The 17,368-nt window shown below is 39.2% G+C and overlaps 1 protein-coding gene across 2 annotated transcripts in view; it reads left to right on the top strand.

The window, feature by feature from the left end:
• The window catches only part of COL5A2 (collagen type V alpha 2 chain), a 98,271-nt gene that overhangs the window by 78,465 nt on the left and 2,438 nt on the right, over positions 1 to 17,368 (top strand). For both annotated transcript variants that reach the window (XM_030952459.1, XM_030952460.1), the window contains exons 31-53: positions 495 to 548; positions 879 to 923; positions 1,352 to 1,450; positions 2,208 to 2,315; positions 2,440 to 2,493; positions 3,950 to 4,003; positions 4,119 to 4,172; positions 5,198 to 5,251; positions 6,030 to 6,137; positions 6,238 to 6,291; positions 6,493 to 6,546; positions 7,616 to 7,777; positions 7,878 to 7,985; positions 8,894 to 9,001; positions 9,150 to 9,203; positions 9,530 to 9,637; positions 9,737 to 9,790; positions 11,066 to 11,173; positions 12,014 to 12,067; positions 12,775 to 12,882; positions 14,747 to 15,038; positions 15,197 to 15,384; positions 17,136 to 17,360. In XM_030952459.1, the coding sequence (XP_030808319.1) occupies positions 495 to 548; positions 879 to 923; positions 1,352 to 1,450; positions 2,208 to 2,315; positions 2,440 to 2,493; positions 3,950 to 4,003; positions 4,119 to 4,172; positions 5,198 to 5,251; positions 6,030 to 6,137; positions 6,238 to 6,291; positions 6,493 to 6,546; positions 7,616 to 7,777; positions 7,878 to 7,985; positions 8,894 to 9,001; positions 9,150 to 9,203; positions 9,530 to 9,637; positions 9,737 to 9,790; positions 11,066 to 11,173; positions 12,014 to 12,067; positions 12,775 to 12,882; positions 14,747 to 15,038; positions 15,197 to 15,384; positions 17,136 to 17,360 (2,307 nt within the window). The remainder of the gene's footprint in view (positions 1 to 494; positions 549 to 878; positions 924 to 1,351; positions 1,451 to 2,207; positions 2,316 to 2,439; positions 2,494 to 3,949; positions 4,004 to 4,118; positions 4,173 to 5,197; positions 5,252 to 6,029; positions 6,138 to 6,237; positions 6,292 to 6,492; positions 6,547 to 7,615; positions 7,778 to 7,877; positions 7,986 to 8,893; positions 9,002 to 9,149; positions 9,204 to 9,529; positions 9,638 to 9,736; positions 9,791 to 11,065; positions 11,174 to 12,013; positions 12,068 to 12,774; positions 12,883 to 14,746; positions 15,039 to 15,196; positions 15,385 to 17,135; positions 17,361 to 17,368) is intronic.

Genomic DNA, 17,368 nt, shown 5'->3' with positions numbered 1-17,368 from the left:
GGAAAAATTCAATCAAATGATGCATAATATAACTTCAGAACTAAGGCAAAGATGTTCAGAATAATTAATGATCCATAACTTTCATATCAGTTGTGCACTAAACCACTGGCAAAGGCTTAAACACCAGCTCTGTATCCCTTGAGAGGACCTTTGATGTCAATCAGTTTTAATTTGAAGATTTTCCAAAAGAGTTCCAAATATGTAGCAAAATAATTGTCTTGATAATGAAGTATTAATTAAATCAATATCTGTTTATAGAGAACTTTACTTCTAGGGCTGAGATGTCCTGCAAATGTTAAGGAAGGGCTGCTATCTGATTTAGAGAGGGGGAAACACTTTGGTGAAATATTCATGTAACTCTTTCCTTTGGGAATCTCTGAGAGTGTGCTCTTGTACTGAGGGTACTGCAACATTCATGATCTTGGTGTCCTAGTTAAGTCTGGATTTACATAACTTTCTATCATGTTAGTGACCATTTTATTTACTCTTTACAGGGCTTGCCTGGGCCACCAGGTCCTCCAGGTGAGGGAGGAAAGCCAGGTGATCAGGTAATATATGTGTAACATAATATTAAAAATACAATTTATAAAGTAGTTTTATTTTTTCTTCTCTCTCTAATTGAATTTCCCACTCTGTTTCAAAATACTTACTGATTGATGTAGTCTGCAAGCTGTCTAAGAACTGCTTTGGCATAAAATAATTATGAGAATCTGTGTTCTTGGACTGAGTGGACTATCACCTCTCGTCATTGACAGATAGGATTTAGAACTGGCCATCTACATTCACAGTACTTTGGAAATGAAAATGTTTGTCTCTGATTTCCATAAATATAAAGTTATGAATAATGATTTCATTCAAATGGTGAATTTTGTTCTTAGGGTGTGCCTGGAGATCCTGGAGCTGTTGGTCCATTGGGCCCCAGGGTAGGTGTTTTCTTTCAGAGTTTAAATGTGCGTAACAGTTCTGTGAGGTTGGAAATTGATGCATGCCATGGACTTTAACAGCGAAAGTCAGTATTTGTCCTTTTTCCCCACCAACAAAATGGGTGTAAATATGAATATGTTTTAAGATAGTTTCTGTAAAATCTACCACCTTTAATAATTTTGTAGCTCCTGAAGTGGTGTTGAGTACCAGCAGCTAATGATTTGGTTTATGCTGTGAAATAAGAATTTTAGTTTGCTGAGCAAAATATTTCCCCACCTCTAACAGTAAAAGCATAAAACCAGTTTTTATTTAATCACTTCTCCTAAAATTTGTTCACAGGCTCTACTGCTCTTGTGGTGTATTTAGGATTTTGTCTACCAGAATTCTACTCTGCCTTGTAAATAAATGATAATCTTCCATTTTGTAGGGAGAACGTGGCAATCCAGGGGAAAGGGGAGAACCAGGTGCTTCAGGACTCCAGGGTGAAAAGGGGATGGCTGGAGGCCATGGTCCTGATGGCCCAAAGGTAACCTGAGTAGAGATTTGAATTTCTGCAGTGATGTGAGGTATAATTTTGCTCATTTGCTTGAACATTAGAGAGAGATTTTTAATTGTAAATGTGAAGGCATCTCTGTTATATAAGGAAGGACACACAATTCCAATTATAACAATATTAAAAATTTGCAGCGTACTTAAATGTTGAGAATTCACAGTAGAACTGGGCAAAGCCATTTCTGAACTGCAGAAAACCTTCTAGCAATGTTGTAAGAGCCATGCCAGTTTACACAAAGACACTTGGCAGGGCTAAGCAGTTAAAAGAAAATGCTGAAAGCTTCATGCCTGCTTGCATGTATCTGCTGTGGATGTGACTAGGCCAGCAAGCTCAGGTCAAGAAGGGAGTGCCTCTAGTTATGTGAGACCTGTAATAGACATGAGCATCTCTGCCCCTGGCAACTTCTACCTGTGCCTAGTTTCCATACTAAACCTATGTGACATCAAGGTCAAGGCAGAAAGACTCTCAAGCTTTTTTTATCTGTTTTCATCTCCAGTATGCACTGATTAAATATTGATGTATTTGGAAGAACTACGGTATTACAGTTGAACTTCCTGAGTAACACTATGGGAAAATAAAAGTATTTGAATGTGAATAAAGTCCAAATTTCAGATAAAATTATTACTTAAAACTGTACCTCAGAGACTTCAACAAAGGCACAACATGTTCTGCAGCCTGGAGACAAAGATGCTTCTCAGATGAATAGGCAACAACTTGTCTTTTGTTCCAGGGAAGCCCAGGCCCTAGTGGGACACCTGGAGATCCAGGACCACCAGGCCTTCAGGGTATGCCTGGAGAGAGGGGGATTGCTGGAACACCTGGCCCTAAGGGAGATAGAGTAAGTGTGTTTATTGCTGTCCTCCTGAGTAGCATGACCTGTCCCTTAACACTGCAGTTATTCCAGGATATGACCTGGACAGCGTTCAGTGCCATAACTGGGACTTTCTGGGTGTTTTCCGTAGGGTGGCGTAGGTGAGAAAGGTGCTGAAGGTACAGCTGGCAACGATGGGGCAAGAGTAAGTACATCTGTCCTTCCCTTTAGACCTGCTCTTCACACGCAGTTTGTGTACTGTGCTAGGGGACTCTGCTTGTGGAGTTAAGCACAATGCAGTGTTATCATGGTATGTCATACATTTACAGTCATTACCTCACCCTCCAAATCTTCAAGTTTATCAAGACTGCTGTGCACAACGTGTCTGTGCACCAAGCCCCTATTGGTTATCATCAATAATGAAGTTAAGAGTTCAATGGAAAGGATTCACAGTTGATTTGGGATTAGTCTAAGTTGACTATAGTAAAAATATGAACAAATGAGCAGACAGATCTTCCAGATCTCAATCTTGGACTAAGACTCCTTTTCCTTGTCTCCATCGAGTTGCCCACAATCTGTCCTAAATTTCACAGGTCAAAATTCCTGTCAATGTACTAAGCTTCACATAAGCAGTAAGTTGCTGGCACTTCTAGAAAGTTTTGAATGCCTATTGCATTTATAAGTTCTCTAGTCTGCTCAAGCTGTGTTCAAGACACATTGCACACACTCTGCTGCACAGACCAACTGTCCAGTAATCTCTATTGCACTGGGTTTTCTTTGTATGCATTGACAATTTTTCCTTCCCAGAAGTTATTCAAGTTACTTTTTACATGAATTGAGAATATATCTGAGATTCTTGGGTTGTGAAAATCAGTTGGAGTACTAGCTGCTAAGCATTTGGAAATCTGAGGTACAGTCAGAATACAAGGATCCTGTCTAGACTACATTTATTGTTAAAGAGGAAAAATTTTTTTGAGAAACCCTCTTTACAGAAGCTCTAATAAAGTTATCATCTGTGAGCTGGAATTGGTTATCTAAATCAAACATTATCCAAAGATACAGAGCAGTTCTTATTCATTGTAAGGGATGTTTAGAGGTTATGGTAGTTAATGAACAGGTGAAGTAATGGCGAACTGAAGGATCATTATGTGGAGTTGGTGGGTTTGGATGGAGGGTTTGGAATCTATTTGCCTGCCTTATGAAGAGATAGAGGACATTTTTGAGTACTTTGTAAGATCGAAATGGATATTCAGAAAAAATGATGGATACTTTAAAATTAAGTTAAAAAGTTAAATACCTACATAAAAGAAACAAAGCACTGTGCAAGTGGGAAAAAAAGACTTGATTCCTTTTTGAGAGAGTGAAATAAAGCTGGGGCTTTTGTATTTCTATATCATTGGCCTTATTCATGAATACTGCAGAGACAGATGATGAACTTAGAGAAGAAGGAGAGAATGAAAAAAAGCAGATCTTTTGAGGGAAGTTGGGTTATTGGGAGAGGAAGTGCAAGTTAATTTTAGATAAAGAAGATTAAAGACGTTTCCAGACATAAAGTAGAATTCAAATGAATGAAAAAGGGAATGGTAATATATGAGAAGTTTTAAACTGTTTTTTTGGAGCATCACTTTTCTAACTTCCTTTTGTCTTAATTTGTTCAAAAGGGTCTCCCTGGTCCAATAGGTCCAATGGGTCCAGCAGGTCCCACTGGTGAAAAGGTAAACAGATTCCTTTCTTTACTGAAGTTTCTTAATATTATCAGAATTCATTAGCATTTTAATGACCAAACAAGTTAGTTACTTGGGAAATAAAATTCTTTCATTTTATTTTAAGGGTGAACCAGGTCCTCGAGGTCTAGTTGGTCCTCCTGGTTCCCGTGGAAACCCTGTGAGTAAACATGCTTTTTTTTTGTCTGGTCTAAGTTAACAATACCTAATGCTGATCCAAACTCCAGGCATTTTTTCTTATTTGCTGATATATTTCTCCCTTTTTCTTTCCATTTCTCTGTAGCCAAGTGTGAAGTTTTGACTCGTTGCTGTGCACTTGCAAAAGTATTACCAGATTTTCTTCCTGTGACCTATACTTGTTTTAGGGCAAACTTTATAGAGTCACCCTCACTTACCTCACTCCTGAAATGATGCCACCACTTGTAATTGTGTCAGTGTTTTTAAAAGCATGCCCCTAGCAGATACCACTGCACATAAACAAATATTTAATGGGCAAAGCACAGAGGTAATCCTTAGTTCATCCAGTTATGTAACTCTTGTCATCTTCCATCTATTAGTGATTTGAAGTATTTTAAGGGTTGACTTCAATTAGGGAATTAGAGGCTCAGCCCTTCTAGATCCTTCACACTGCTTGAAATTGATTATGTGCCTGTCATAAATCAGAACACTCTTATTTCCAGTATAACTTGGAGCAGCTTCCACCCTTTTAGGGAGTGCTGGAGTTGGCAGCCTTTAGCTACTTCTTTTCCAAGCAAATGTTGAGTGGAAAGCTCAGTCGAAGCCTGTTTTGATCCTGTAGAAGAGTACATCTTTGAACTACTGTGTTTTTTCCCCAGTGTGATTGGAGTGGTAGGTTGAATGCAGTGTGTGCTCTTTTGGCCATCCCTGGAAGGGGTGGGTTGTGACCAGAATTTCTCCCAATTCTGTTTTAATACTCACCTGTGCCCTCCATCTCTGAATTCTGAAAGCTCAATATAGTCTTGAACACATGGCAACTTTTAACATCAGAGCTAACATCCTTTATTTTATAATTAAAAGATAATTTGATTCTGATTAATAGAGCAAAAGTATAATGACACTTATGATGGTGAATAGTTAACATCCTTTCTGATATATTGAACTGAAATGGATACTATCTGTAGAAAGATGGTTTTTAAATACAGCTATTTCAATTTTTCTGCCCAGGGTTCCCGAGGAGAGAATGGCCCAACTGGCGCTGTTGGTTTTGCTGGCCCCCCGGTATGTGTTTTGAACAGTAATGAGTTTCCTTTCCTCGTGCTTTGACACACTTCATTTCCTTCATTTTGAATAATACTGTGGTGTTCTGGATCAGGAGTCACATTTTTTCTGCAAAAAGAGCTGTTTCTTTCTCCCATCAATATATCAAGGGAAGGAAAGGGCCAGTAAGTACCCTAGACAGTTGAAAAGTGGTTTTCTTATTGAGATTATGTAATTGCTCACCAGATTTCATATTTTCATTAGTATGTTATGCTGCTCCTTTGAGATTAAAAAAAAGGAAGTTAAAATGTGTCTACTGAAGGTAGCAAAGATTTGTGCCATGAGTAGTGAAGGCTGGAACGAGGTGATGGACCAGATGGACTGGAATACCCTAAGCTTTCCCACAGCCTAAGTATCCTGTTTCAGGATCCCTTTCACAGTCTTGCACCTGCTTCCCTTGATGGGAAAAAAAGCCTTGAAAAGACTATGTTTGTTTTATAGCTGCTGAGGAAAATAGAAAATCTAAAGAGAAGAAAAATGTGAGCTAGATAAGTAAAATATTTAAAATGGAAATACTGGCTTCACAGTATTAGAAAGATTAGAAAGCTATTAGAAAATGTCATGTGTGGTCTTCTAATGACCATGCTGAATTGTTAAACAAATACAGTGTTTTCTGGACTGATTTTTACCCCTGGTATTTTAATTTTTACCCTTTTAAAAATTCTCTATAGAATTATTTTGTTAGGAAAGATTTGGTGTTGCCTGCCCTGATGTTTCTTCTAAATAATTTTTCTTATAGGGCCCTGATGGTCAGCCTGGTGTTAAAGGTGAACCTGGAGAACCTGGACAGAAAGGAGATGCTGGATCTCCAGGCCCACAGGGTCTTGCTGGGTCTCATGGTCCCCCAGTAAGTACAAATAAAATCCTCTCAGAACCAGTGACATAGGCTGATCTTGTTCATTAAAAAAGTTCTGGGTGTTCACTATCATCCCTCTCTTTCCTTTTAGGGCCCTCCAGGTGTTCCTGGTCTGAAAGGTGGTAGAGGAACTCAGGGTCCACCTGTAAGTAGATATTATGTGTTGAGACCTGACTGCAGATAATCTAATACAGAAGTTTTGTGTCATGTGTGTATTATTCCATATCTCAGCTTGTTTTGTCAGTATGTAAATATAATTTGCTCACTAATTCAGCCAAGAACATTTGAGGTAACTAGTGCTGTGTTTCTTTTGATAAAGATGGCATTAAAAAGGAGCTTTTTTTAGGGTGCTACTGGATTCCCAGGATCTGCTGGAAGAGTGGGGCCTCCAGGACCTACTGTAAGTTAATTATAATTTTCCTAGTAGGTATGTTTTATAAAATGCTCACCAAGAATGTGAAGGTTAAATAAAGCAAGAAGTTGAACCAGTGTTTATGGTCGATGCTATTGAAGAGAACAGTTTGTCAACACTGACTTCTGTGACTAATTGTTTGCACCATTAAGTAAAGCTCATTAGTCTTCAGCTTGGTGCAATGCCTGATATTGGTCCAAGGCTTTCCATTGGGTTAAGCAGGCTTTCAAATTGCTGCTCAAATTGCTCCAATGACTTAATTGCTTTGAGGAATAAAAAACCCCAACTTATATTTTCCTCTATATTTTACTTTTTGTCCTTTTAGTGGTGCCTGAAATTACAACAGTTTTTGGAAAAGAAAGAGCCCCTTCTGTGCTCTCTCATTGGTGGAGTTACTCATAAGTTCCATTAAAATAAACTCAAACCCACAAACACAAAATGTCTTCTGTTCAAACATTTGCAGAAATACTATAAATAAATACTAGCTGTGGATCAAATTGAGGGTTGACCACACAGAGAACTGTATCATGTTTCATATGTGTTTTAATGTTATGATGAAAAAAAACAACTTGCAGTCATTGTAAGGTTATCAAATGTGAAGTTTATGGAAAACTTAAAATGCACGTGTAGTGTTTTAAAAGTATTTGAGAAATAAACAAAGGTCTGTTGAAACACTAATTTATACCATGGAAATGAAAAGTTTGGATATAAACTTTAGCTTGATGATGTTAGAAAGAATGGGCAAGGGTGAGTTTTCTAGCAGTGGTTATATACTTGAGGTGAAAGAAAAAAACAATAAAGAGAGAAACAAAAAAAGTGTCTTTTAAAGAGTGAGTTTGGAATTGAAAATTGAGGGGGGTTATGGGTGGAACTTGGACATAATTTGATATTTATTTCATTTCATTTATTTGATCATATAAGAGATGATAGCTTTTAGCTCATTCACATTTGTTACCCTCAAAGCATACATTTATAGTTAACTGAAACACAGTCCTTAGAGTTTTATTGTCCTGGTCAGAAAAGGGCCCGATGTAATGATGCGTTTTCATTTTTTTAGGGAGCCCCAGGGCCTGCTGGGCCTATTGGTGAGCCAGGAAAAGAAGGTCCCCCAGGTCTTCGTGGTGATCCTGGTTCTCATGGCCGTGTGGGAGATCGAGGGCCAACTGGGCCTCCTGGTGGCCCTGGGGACAAGGGTGACCCGGGCGATGATGGGCAGCCGGTATGTCCCTTGACTGGCCCTCCACCAGCTCCAGGCTTGCTCTCTTTGTTTGTTCCTGCTGACATGACAGTGACATTGCTTCCTCCTCTGTGGATTTCAGGGCCCAGATGGCCCCCCTGGCCCAGCAGGAACTACTGGTCAAAGAGGAATTGTTGGAATGCCAGGACAGCGAGGGGAGAGAGGCATGCCTGGGCTGCCAGGGCCTGCAGTAAGTGACCACCAGGCCATGTGCCACCGGCCTGGGAATTTCTGTGTGGGATTTGCAGCTCCTTAGATGAGGAGAAAGGTGGAAAACTCCAGTTGCAGGAGTGAATAGAGAGAGAATAGTAAAGAACTTAATCTCATTCAAATGCATGAGGTGGAAGGTTTACTTCCTTTTTGTTTCTGCTGTAATGGAAAGTCTGAACCTGAATTAAGTGAATAATAGCATTAAGGCTTTTGTCTAAAATGTTCCTATTTGACTTAAAACTTGATCCCTCAAAAAAACAACCCCACACTCTCATTTAGGTACTCAAATGTTGCTTAAATGTGAGTAAATACTCTGCAAGCACTGTTTCATAAATTGTGAACTACAGTCTTCCAAATTGCCATTTGAGCTCTCTTTGCATTCATATAGGATTTATAGATATTTGTTGGATAGCATAATGATCCAGTAGATCAAGCAATTAAATAGTATTAAATCTAGTAAAAGTAAATCTAGTAAAAGGATTGGTATGGAAGATCTGTCATTACCACTGGATCTGTGAAGTCACTTTATAGCTAAAGTTGGCCAGAAATTTTTCCAGGCTAACAAGGTTTGTTGGTGTTGAGACAGAAAAATCATGTTAATTATTTCAAACTTCATTATATTTTTCTGAAATCTAAAACACCATACCTATTGCAGATAATGACATCAGACTTACTGATTTATCAGTAACTTCTTACAAATACAAAGTATATTAAATATGTATTCAAATTATGTAAGAACCTTTTCTTTAGATATCACGGGTTTTCTTTCATTCACAAATGTAGATAGTGTTTTGGTCTGGCAGTAGTAGTTTGCCAGGCAGCAGGTTTTTAGTGCTTTCTTTGTTTTGTGATTAAAATTTTAATATGATATTTGTCGTCTTTTTTTAGGGTACTCCAGGAAAGCAGGGTCCCACAGGGCCACCTGGTGACAAAGGTCCCCCAGGACCTATTGGCCAGTCAGGTGCCACTGGGCCTGTAGGTGAAGCTGGTCCAGAAGTAAGTATTACAGCATTGTAGCATGCAAGAAAAGACATGGTCATTCTCCCTGACTTGAAGTTAGAGGTGGAGAACAACTTTCTAATTCTTCTAAAAATGCAGGATTACAGAGTTAATCAATAGCTCTATTTTTATTCCATAACTCCAGGGACCTGCTGGTAATGATGGTACTCCTGGACGAGATGGAGCTGTTGGAGAACGTGTAAGAATATATTATTTTCTTAATTTTCTTCTGCAAACCCCCATTTTATTCTTGACTTATTGTAGATTTTCTTTTCATTCAGTTAACCTGATGGAGAGCTTGTTCTGAAAGTATATCCCAGCTTTGAATATAATACCTCTCAAAGCTGAGGATGCCTGGCTAAGAGGCTAAGAACATCTGCTTCCACAAACTCAGACTTGAGTTCTTGCAGCAGGAATATCTTTGTAGGTTGCAATTGCTCAAAAATAGACTGGCAGTGCTACAGTTTTGTTGCATTGGTCTAGACCAGTCCTCTTTAGATAAACAATTGAAATTCTGCTTTGCAGGGTGATCGTGGTGAACCTGGCCCTGCAGGCTTACCAGGTTCTCCAGGAGGTCCAGGAACCCCGGGTCCTGTTGGCCCTCCAGGAGATGCAGGTCAAAGAGGTGAAACTGTAAGTGATGCTTTTTTAAAAAATACTTTGTATATCAAAAACTATTGTGTATGGTTTTCATGCATTGCCTCACACTCTTTCTGTATGCATCCTTTGCAGGGTTCTCGAGGTCCCATGGGTCCCCCAGGCCGTGCAGGAAAGAGAGGTTTGCCTGTAAGTTGCTCATGGTCATTGTGGTTTTGTCTGAGATACCACTGAGGAAAGTGTGCGAGGAATTCAGCCCAAACGAGAATGCCAAGCAGGGCTTCACCTTGTGTTCTGGCTGCAAGTGGGTGCAGGTAGTTCTGAGCTGCAAAACTGCACAGATTTGGATATTTGCATACTCCAGTAGTGCTTTGGAAGCCTCTTTATTTGGAGCATGTTACTGTCTGGATAATGGAAGGATCTGAGTTAGCAAATGGCTGGAGTCTGGTCTAAATAAGGGGTCAGGAAATGAATACTTAACAAAAAGGGAGGTTTTTAGATAAAAATGGCAGAAATACAACAAAATCACCTGTTCCCTCTAAAAGGCCTTAATTCAACTAATGAACTTCCAACTTCAGTCTGAAAAGGAAAATAAACAAAACTCCTCTTTTTTATGTTACATAAGTCTTTTACAATCCAAGCCTGGAACAGAAAATTAATTGCAAACTTGGGAAATTCAAAACAATGTTGTCCTGTCCCTAACAGATGTCATTTGAGAGACAGTAAAGTTTATTGAGTAGTTAGTGATAATGATGCCATAGATAAACTATTTGGAATCTGGCATTGAGAAATTTAGCATGTAATTTGGGCTGAGAAATATAGAATTGAAAACAGCAGCCACGTTTTGCAATGATTCTTGAATTTGTGTAAGTAGTTTGCAATTATCAAAGCTAACAAGGAAATTGTGATAGTAATAGGAACAAAGTATTTGTGCTGCCTGGATGTTGTTGTCTGTAGTTAGGGAATGTAACTTCAGTTGTACTTTAATCATAATGAAGGTGAAAGAAGCTGTGAGAAGTAAAGATGCAGCCTGGATGATTAAATACTGAAAATATGCTTTATCACAATGAGTCTGTGAGAGATCTTTAATATTTCAATCTCATTAACAAAAATAATCTGCCATATACAGTAAAGTGAAGAAATACATTGATATTTAAAAAATTGGTTTTCTAAATTATTTATTATCATTAGTACAGTTCCATGGGTTTTTCACTGTATCATGTAGCTAAGTAGAGTAAATTTGCTACAACTGTATTTAAGCACAGCACAGCACAGTTTTCTGTAATTATTTACTTATCCTTTGGTAAAAAATTAAGATTCTTGGAGCTGCCTCAACATCATCATCTTTTCCATCTTTAAAAGGGAAGGAGGTTTGAGTGCAGTGTCTAAAAGCAAATGAGGGAATTTTGAGGTTGGAGTTTTTCCCCAGTTCAGAATTTCACATTTCATCATTGATATTTACAGGGTCCCCAAGGACCTCGTGGTGACAAAGGTGACAATGGAGATCGAGGTGATAGGGGCCAGAAAGGACACAGGGGTTTCACTGGACTTCAAGGCCTTCCTGGCCCTCCTGTAAGTTGCTCTGCTTTTACTATAATTTTATTTACTGGTACTTAAATGGTATATCAGGAACATAGTTATTTAAAGTGGAAAATAAAGCAAACTAGTTTTTTTTTTTTCCCACAAGGTGTTTGAGTGGCCTGGTGTCTATACTTGCTAGTATTTTAATGCGATTTTAAAATACTGTTGTATGATGAGGTAAACCTGTTGTTGCAAGATATGTGTTTTATTCTTGTTCCCTTTGCAAGGCCAGTCCCTTACAGTTAATGACCTGTCAGCACAAGATAGTAACAAAAGCTGGTAGTTTGAGATAAGCAATTTGGAGTGTGAAATGCTTTTTGGCAGTGTTTGAATTCATTAGAGTCAAGGAACCCAGTGCAAAATCCCAAAAGGACTGTGAGAGCATTTCTTTCTAATATTTTCAAGAACTTTAGGATTTCATTGTCAATTGAATGGAAATATCATGGAAAACTTGCCTTTTTTTTTTTTAACATTTATACATTTATTCACTGGTGCTGTGAAAACGTTGGAAGTTTCAATGCACAGGAACAGCAGCAACAAAAAGCCTGACACCTAAATTATCTTTTCACTTGGTGATAAAGCTGTCATTTACTCTCTTGTGAGCCACTCACAAGATTATAAATACTTCCAAACCAGGGCTTTTCTAGAGAAACAGCTTTACAGGCAAGCACCAGTAAATTTAATTAAGTTACTAAGGGATTAAGGTAGAGGTACCACCCATTGTTTATGTACCTTTTAATCCTATTCATATCAATTGTGTGTATCACGCACTAAAAAACTAAAGTAACATGCTCTAAATGACACAATGATATGATAATTTCTTCTGTTTAGGGTCCAATTGGTGAACAGGGCAGTCCTGGCATTCCAGGCCCATTTGGTCCTCGGGTGAGTATAACTTTTAAGGTTTTTCTTTCTTGGGGTTTGTGGTTTTTTCCTTGCTCAGACATCTATTTCTGCATCACTTGTATTTCAATGACTTTTATTGACTTTGATATCATATGGTCATTACCCTAATATATTTTACTGAGACATCACCTTGTTTAATATAGTAAAGCTTTGTCATGAGTGTAGTTTTTTGTAGCTAAAATTGTTGGCTCAGAATGACTAGAAGGCTGCAGTCTCTTTTTACAGACACTTCTGCTGCAGCTGATACAAAGCCATGCATGTGGCAGCTCTGCCACTCATCCCCCATGCATGTCATTTTACTCAAAAATAAAGAAGAAATACTGTCCCTTGGGAACATCCAAGGGAGGCATCTACATCTACCTCTGAGCCTGTATCTGAGGATGTACAAAAGCTACTCCTGTCTGCACAGCATCTGGAATCTGAAACTTATCCCACTTGAATGGTTAAGGAAAAAGATATACAGCTGAACCAAGTTATGTTATCTGAGGTGATTCACTTCAGAAGAGCAGCTTTTAAACTGCCTTCTTACTTTAACAGAAGAAGAAAAAAGCTGATTTTTAAAAGTTTGGTAATAGGCACAAGTAATCAGATTGGCTCCTGACAAGATACTACATATAATGGGCTGCTTTGTAAAACTTTGTTTCTAAGTGCTAAAATACATTCCATCTGTCTCCTATATTTTCTAGGGTCCTCCAGGTCCAGTTGGTCCTTCTGGAAAAGATGGAAGTCCTGGTCCACTTGGGCCAACTGGGCCTCCTGGTGTTAGAGGGACTGTGGGAGAGGCTGGACCTGAGGTAAATTGATGGGAATATGGGGGAAAAAATTATCTTCAAATAATCAGATTCTTTTTTATAGTCCATCACGTTATTTTCTTGAACATCTATGAGCTCAAGACAAACGATAAAATGTGGTAGTTTCTCCAAGAAACATCCAGGGTAACTGTATTGGAAGGTTTCATTTCTTACTCATTTTCATCTTCTGATGCTGGGATGATCCCAGCCTCATCCACATGTGCTCTTTTTAGGCTGAGCTGGATGTAGTTCTGTGGGTGGCTTACTGGATCCTGCTGGGTCTGTGGTCCAACACGGCTGTTTGGCCACTTGGGTCCTAAACCTCAGGCCCAAGCACAGGCCAGCAGTGGCTCAAAGCTGGCAGTCCAGAGAGTGAGCACAGCCACCTGCCTGACTGCCAGCACCCTCCTCCACTGTGCCGTGTGTTAGGGAGATCCTTCACTCCAAATCAACAGCCCAAACTTCTAACACTGAGCCCAGCTGACCTTCTTCATGCTGGGCTGAGGTTTGCAGACACCAAACCATGAGCTAATTCACTACTGATGGAAACTGGTTTGATCAGTTTGGAAAGAGTCCTAAACCTTGCTGAATGCCCCAGGCATATTCCACATGCACCAATTCAAAATACTCAAAAAAGGGTAGTTAAACTATTTGAAAGAAGATAAATTTTTAAAAAATTAGAGAATTTGAGAAAAGAGTGACCTGGGTGGTCATGGGGAGAAGTAAAAAATTGATATTGCTTATTTTGTGGAAGTGGTAGAACAAAATAATGGGCAAGAAAAGGCAGGCAGTTTTGGCTGTCTTTGTCTGGTAAGACATGGGGTTCCTTGTGTTTATCATGTGCTGATATTCTGCCTATTTCATTTGAATTTCTGCTAATTATCAGTATCTCCACTTCTGCCCAGACACCAAGACCTGTATGAAAAGTGTATGGCAGAGCATAAGAATATAATATGTCTCTATCAACTGTGTAATGAAACCACACAAGAAATATCACATTCCAGTATTTTTAGTTTTGCTTTCCATGGGGTCTTGCATGCAGCTGTAAGTTGGAACTAAAAAGCAAGAAATAAAGGTTGAGATTTAATCTTTCAGACACAGTGTGTGTTAGTTTGGGTGTGTGCATTTGGAGCACTAGTTGTGAGTTTTGAAGTAATGACTCTCAAAGGAAAGGCCGGTTCTGATCCACCACCTGGTGCAGCAGAGCATCAAAATTCATCTAGAGGTACATTACAGACTTTGTACTGCCGGAGAAGGGCTGGCAGGGTGAGATATGTTTGTTAACAGATATCTTCTCATGTGTCCTGGTTCATGCTGACAGAAGGACCTCACAATCCACCATTTGGGAAAATTTACTTAGTCAGGAAAACACCCGCTCTTCCAAGTAAGGATGGTGTAGATTCTGTAACACAGAAAGACCAGAGTTCTGTGGCCAGAGAGCTCAGCACTGTGCTGGATAAATATAAAGATGTTTCTAGTGCTAAATTTTCCATCCGGGAAAATGATCCAGAGGCAACTTATGGAAAGCAGGAATTTTAAGAAATAAAGTTGTTAAGCAGGGATCTGAACAAGGAGGGACAGGTTTAACAAAGGAAATGAGGGCATTCCTTGGAGACCTTTTCCAGCTATTAGTCTTAAAATCAGGAGTAAGAAGAAGTCAAGCAAGGCATTAAGGCAATCAGAGAGGACATGAAGCAGAGTGAATACATACCTCACATGCCGTTCTTTGAAAGGTGAATTCTTTATATCTGAATTTAGAGTGACTGGCCCAGAAGTTTTTGGGGTTTTTTTGGTGGCAGGCTTTGCTGTCATTGGGCATAGTATTTACTCTACTGGACCTCTGTTGCCTTCTTGTTTTGAACCTTAGGGCCCACCAGGTGAGCCTGGTCCTCCTGGCCCTCCAGGGCCCCCAGGCCACCTCACTGCTGCCATCGGTGACATCATGGGACATTATGACGATGCCATGGCGGATCCACTCCCGGAGTTCACTGAAGATGAAGCAGCCCCTGATGACCACAATAAAACAGACCCAGGAGTCCATGCCACACTGAAGTCTCTGAGCAGCCAGATCGAGACCATGCGCAGCCCCGATGGCTCCAGGAAGCACCCAGCGCGCACCTGTGACGACCTGAAGCTGTGCCACCCCTCCAAGAGGAGTGGTGCGTGGTCACACCTCTGCTCTGGGCCCTCTGAGCCTGCCTCGTGTCCAGCATGGCCTTGGGCACTGCTTTGCACTGCTGCACATCATTCTGCTTATGTCTTCCCAGTTTCAAAAATCTTTGTGATGTAACAGAGTCGTGTTTTATGTTCTTTGCAGGTGAATATTGGATTGATCCTAACCAAGGATGTGTTGAAGATGCTATAAAAGTGTACTGCAACATGGAAACTGGGGAGACCTGCATTTCTGCCAACCCATCCAGTGTGCCCCGCAAAACGTGGTGGGCCAGCAAGTCCTCTGACTTAAAGCCTGTTTGGTATGGCCTTGATATGAACAGGGGATCACAGGTAAGTGAATACTGACACTCTTAAAATTGGCTTCTGTGAAGCTTGTTGCCTTGTGGTTTGGAACTTCTGCTCTGAGCAGGTTCTGCTACAGTCACAACATTATACCTGATGATTGACTGGCTTATAGTCAATTGATTGTTAATATCATATAATAAAGATAGAAAATAGCTGGGAAAAAACAATGCAAGTGCATCTAATGCAGGATTGGCTAAAGCAGACCACTGCTGGACAAAAATATCACCTTCTCTATCAGTCTTTTACGAAATCTCTGTCTTGTCTTAAACAACTGTACTTCTACCCTGATACATAACCCAGATCCCTGCTGTTTTAATTGAATTCTAATCTTCCTTTCGGAAAACTCAATACTCCTAAAAATTACAAAACTTACTTTATAAATTTGTTTAAAATGAAAGTATGATTGCTATGGATCAGGTTGATCCATGATGAATCCATCAGTCTCTAGGCAGATAAAATTTCACTCACTTTTCTGCTGGGTTTTTCCTCTATGGTAACTTCTAAGATTAGGCTTAATGAGCCTGACAAATAAAAGAAGTTTACCCTATGTGAAGTATATAATTTATTAACTAGTTTTTGCCATTTTTATTCCTAGTTTATCAAAAGCACAGAGAATATATTGAAATGTTATTTCATAGAGCGTTATTACCTTGAAATTCAGTATTTGGTGCATGAAAAATAATGCTGGTTTTTTTTTTATTACTAAGAACAGTTCAGAACTTTAACAGCTGAGAACAGATGTGATATTGTTTGCTTTTTTGAGATGCTTTCATTTATTACTAAATTCAGGAAGTCTTGCCATGACCTAACATCCCAGTTGATGTTGAGCTGCCTGCAGAGCTACACAGAGGGATTTGCAAGGCAGTTGCTCTGTGGAGGAACAAATTATCTTCAGGAATACTAAAAACAGAATATTTCAGTATTTTTAAAACACTGTCAGATTTGGTAACTAATAGATTGAGCTATGTAATAGTCAAGTGCACTCCTTATAGATTCTAAGTAATAAATGTGTCCAAGAGTAGCACACTTTATACATTATGACAGTACCAGTGAATAAGATTTTCTTTTCACCATTTTCAGTTAAATGTATAAACTTTTAGTAATTCTTGATTGTTGTTTTTATGTTGCCATGATTCATAAAACATGAATAAAATGGAGCCTGCATGAATAGGGTAAAAAAAACCTCAGGAATTTTAGAATTTGCCTTACTGGTAGAAAAATTGCTTGTTTTTTATAGAAACACTGCCACTTTGTAAAGCAATTGTCAAACTCCTGTGCAAATCGATTAGTTTATAAGGCCCATATAGTCAAACTTCGTTTGTTCTGCTTCTAGATAAAATACAAACCCTACAGAAAACAAGTTAATAAATTGGCAATATATCAGGTGCATTGTAAAGGAGTTTTCTGTGCTTGATGTTTCTTACCTGCTTCAAAGTTACTCTAATGCATTATTCCATGTGTAAGAATCCCTTTCAGAAATGAGGCAGAATTCATTCCAAAGCTTGGCATGTCTGTGGAAGTCAAACTTCTCCAAAATTCTCCCTGTTATAGAATGTCTAAATTTCTTTGTCCTCAACTGGCAGCAAATTACACAAGAAAGAAACCACCCTTAGATTTCATGTAATAGGGCTCCTACTAGTCATGTCTGAAAGATGACAATAATGGCAGATGTTTCCAAATTCACCAACTCCTAATTTCAGTGTCCTGTTAATTGACCTATTTCTTTATCTCCAAAGTTTGTGTATGGGGATACAGCTGTCACTCAGATGACATTCCTGCGCCTCCTGTCCAAGGAAGCTTCCCAGAACATCACCTACCTTTGCAAAAACAGTGTTGGGTACTTGGATGACCAGACAAAGAACCTGAAGAAAGCTGTGATTCTGAAAGGGGCCAATGACCTGGAGATCAAGGCAGAGGGAAACAGCCGCTTCAGATACACTGTTCTGCACGACAGCTGCTCTGTAAGTTT

Source organism: Camarhynchus parvulus, chromosome 7 (assembly GCF_901933205.1).
Source record: "Camarhynchus parvulus chromosome 7, STF_HiC, whole genome shotgun sequence".
Taxonomy (NCBI): domain Eukaryota; kingdom Metazoa; phylum Chordata; class Aves; order Passeriformes; family Thraupidae; genus Camarhynchus; species Camarhynchus parvulus.
This window is presented reverse-complemented; position numbering and strand designations above follow the sequence as displayed.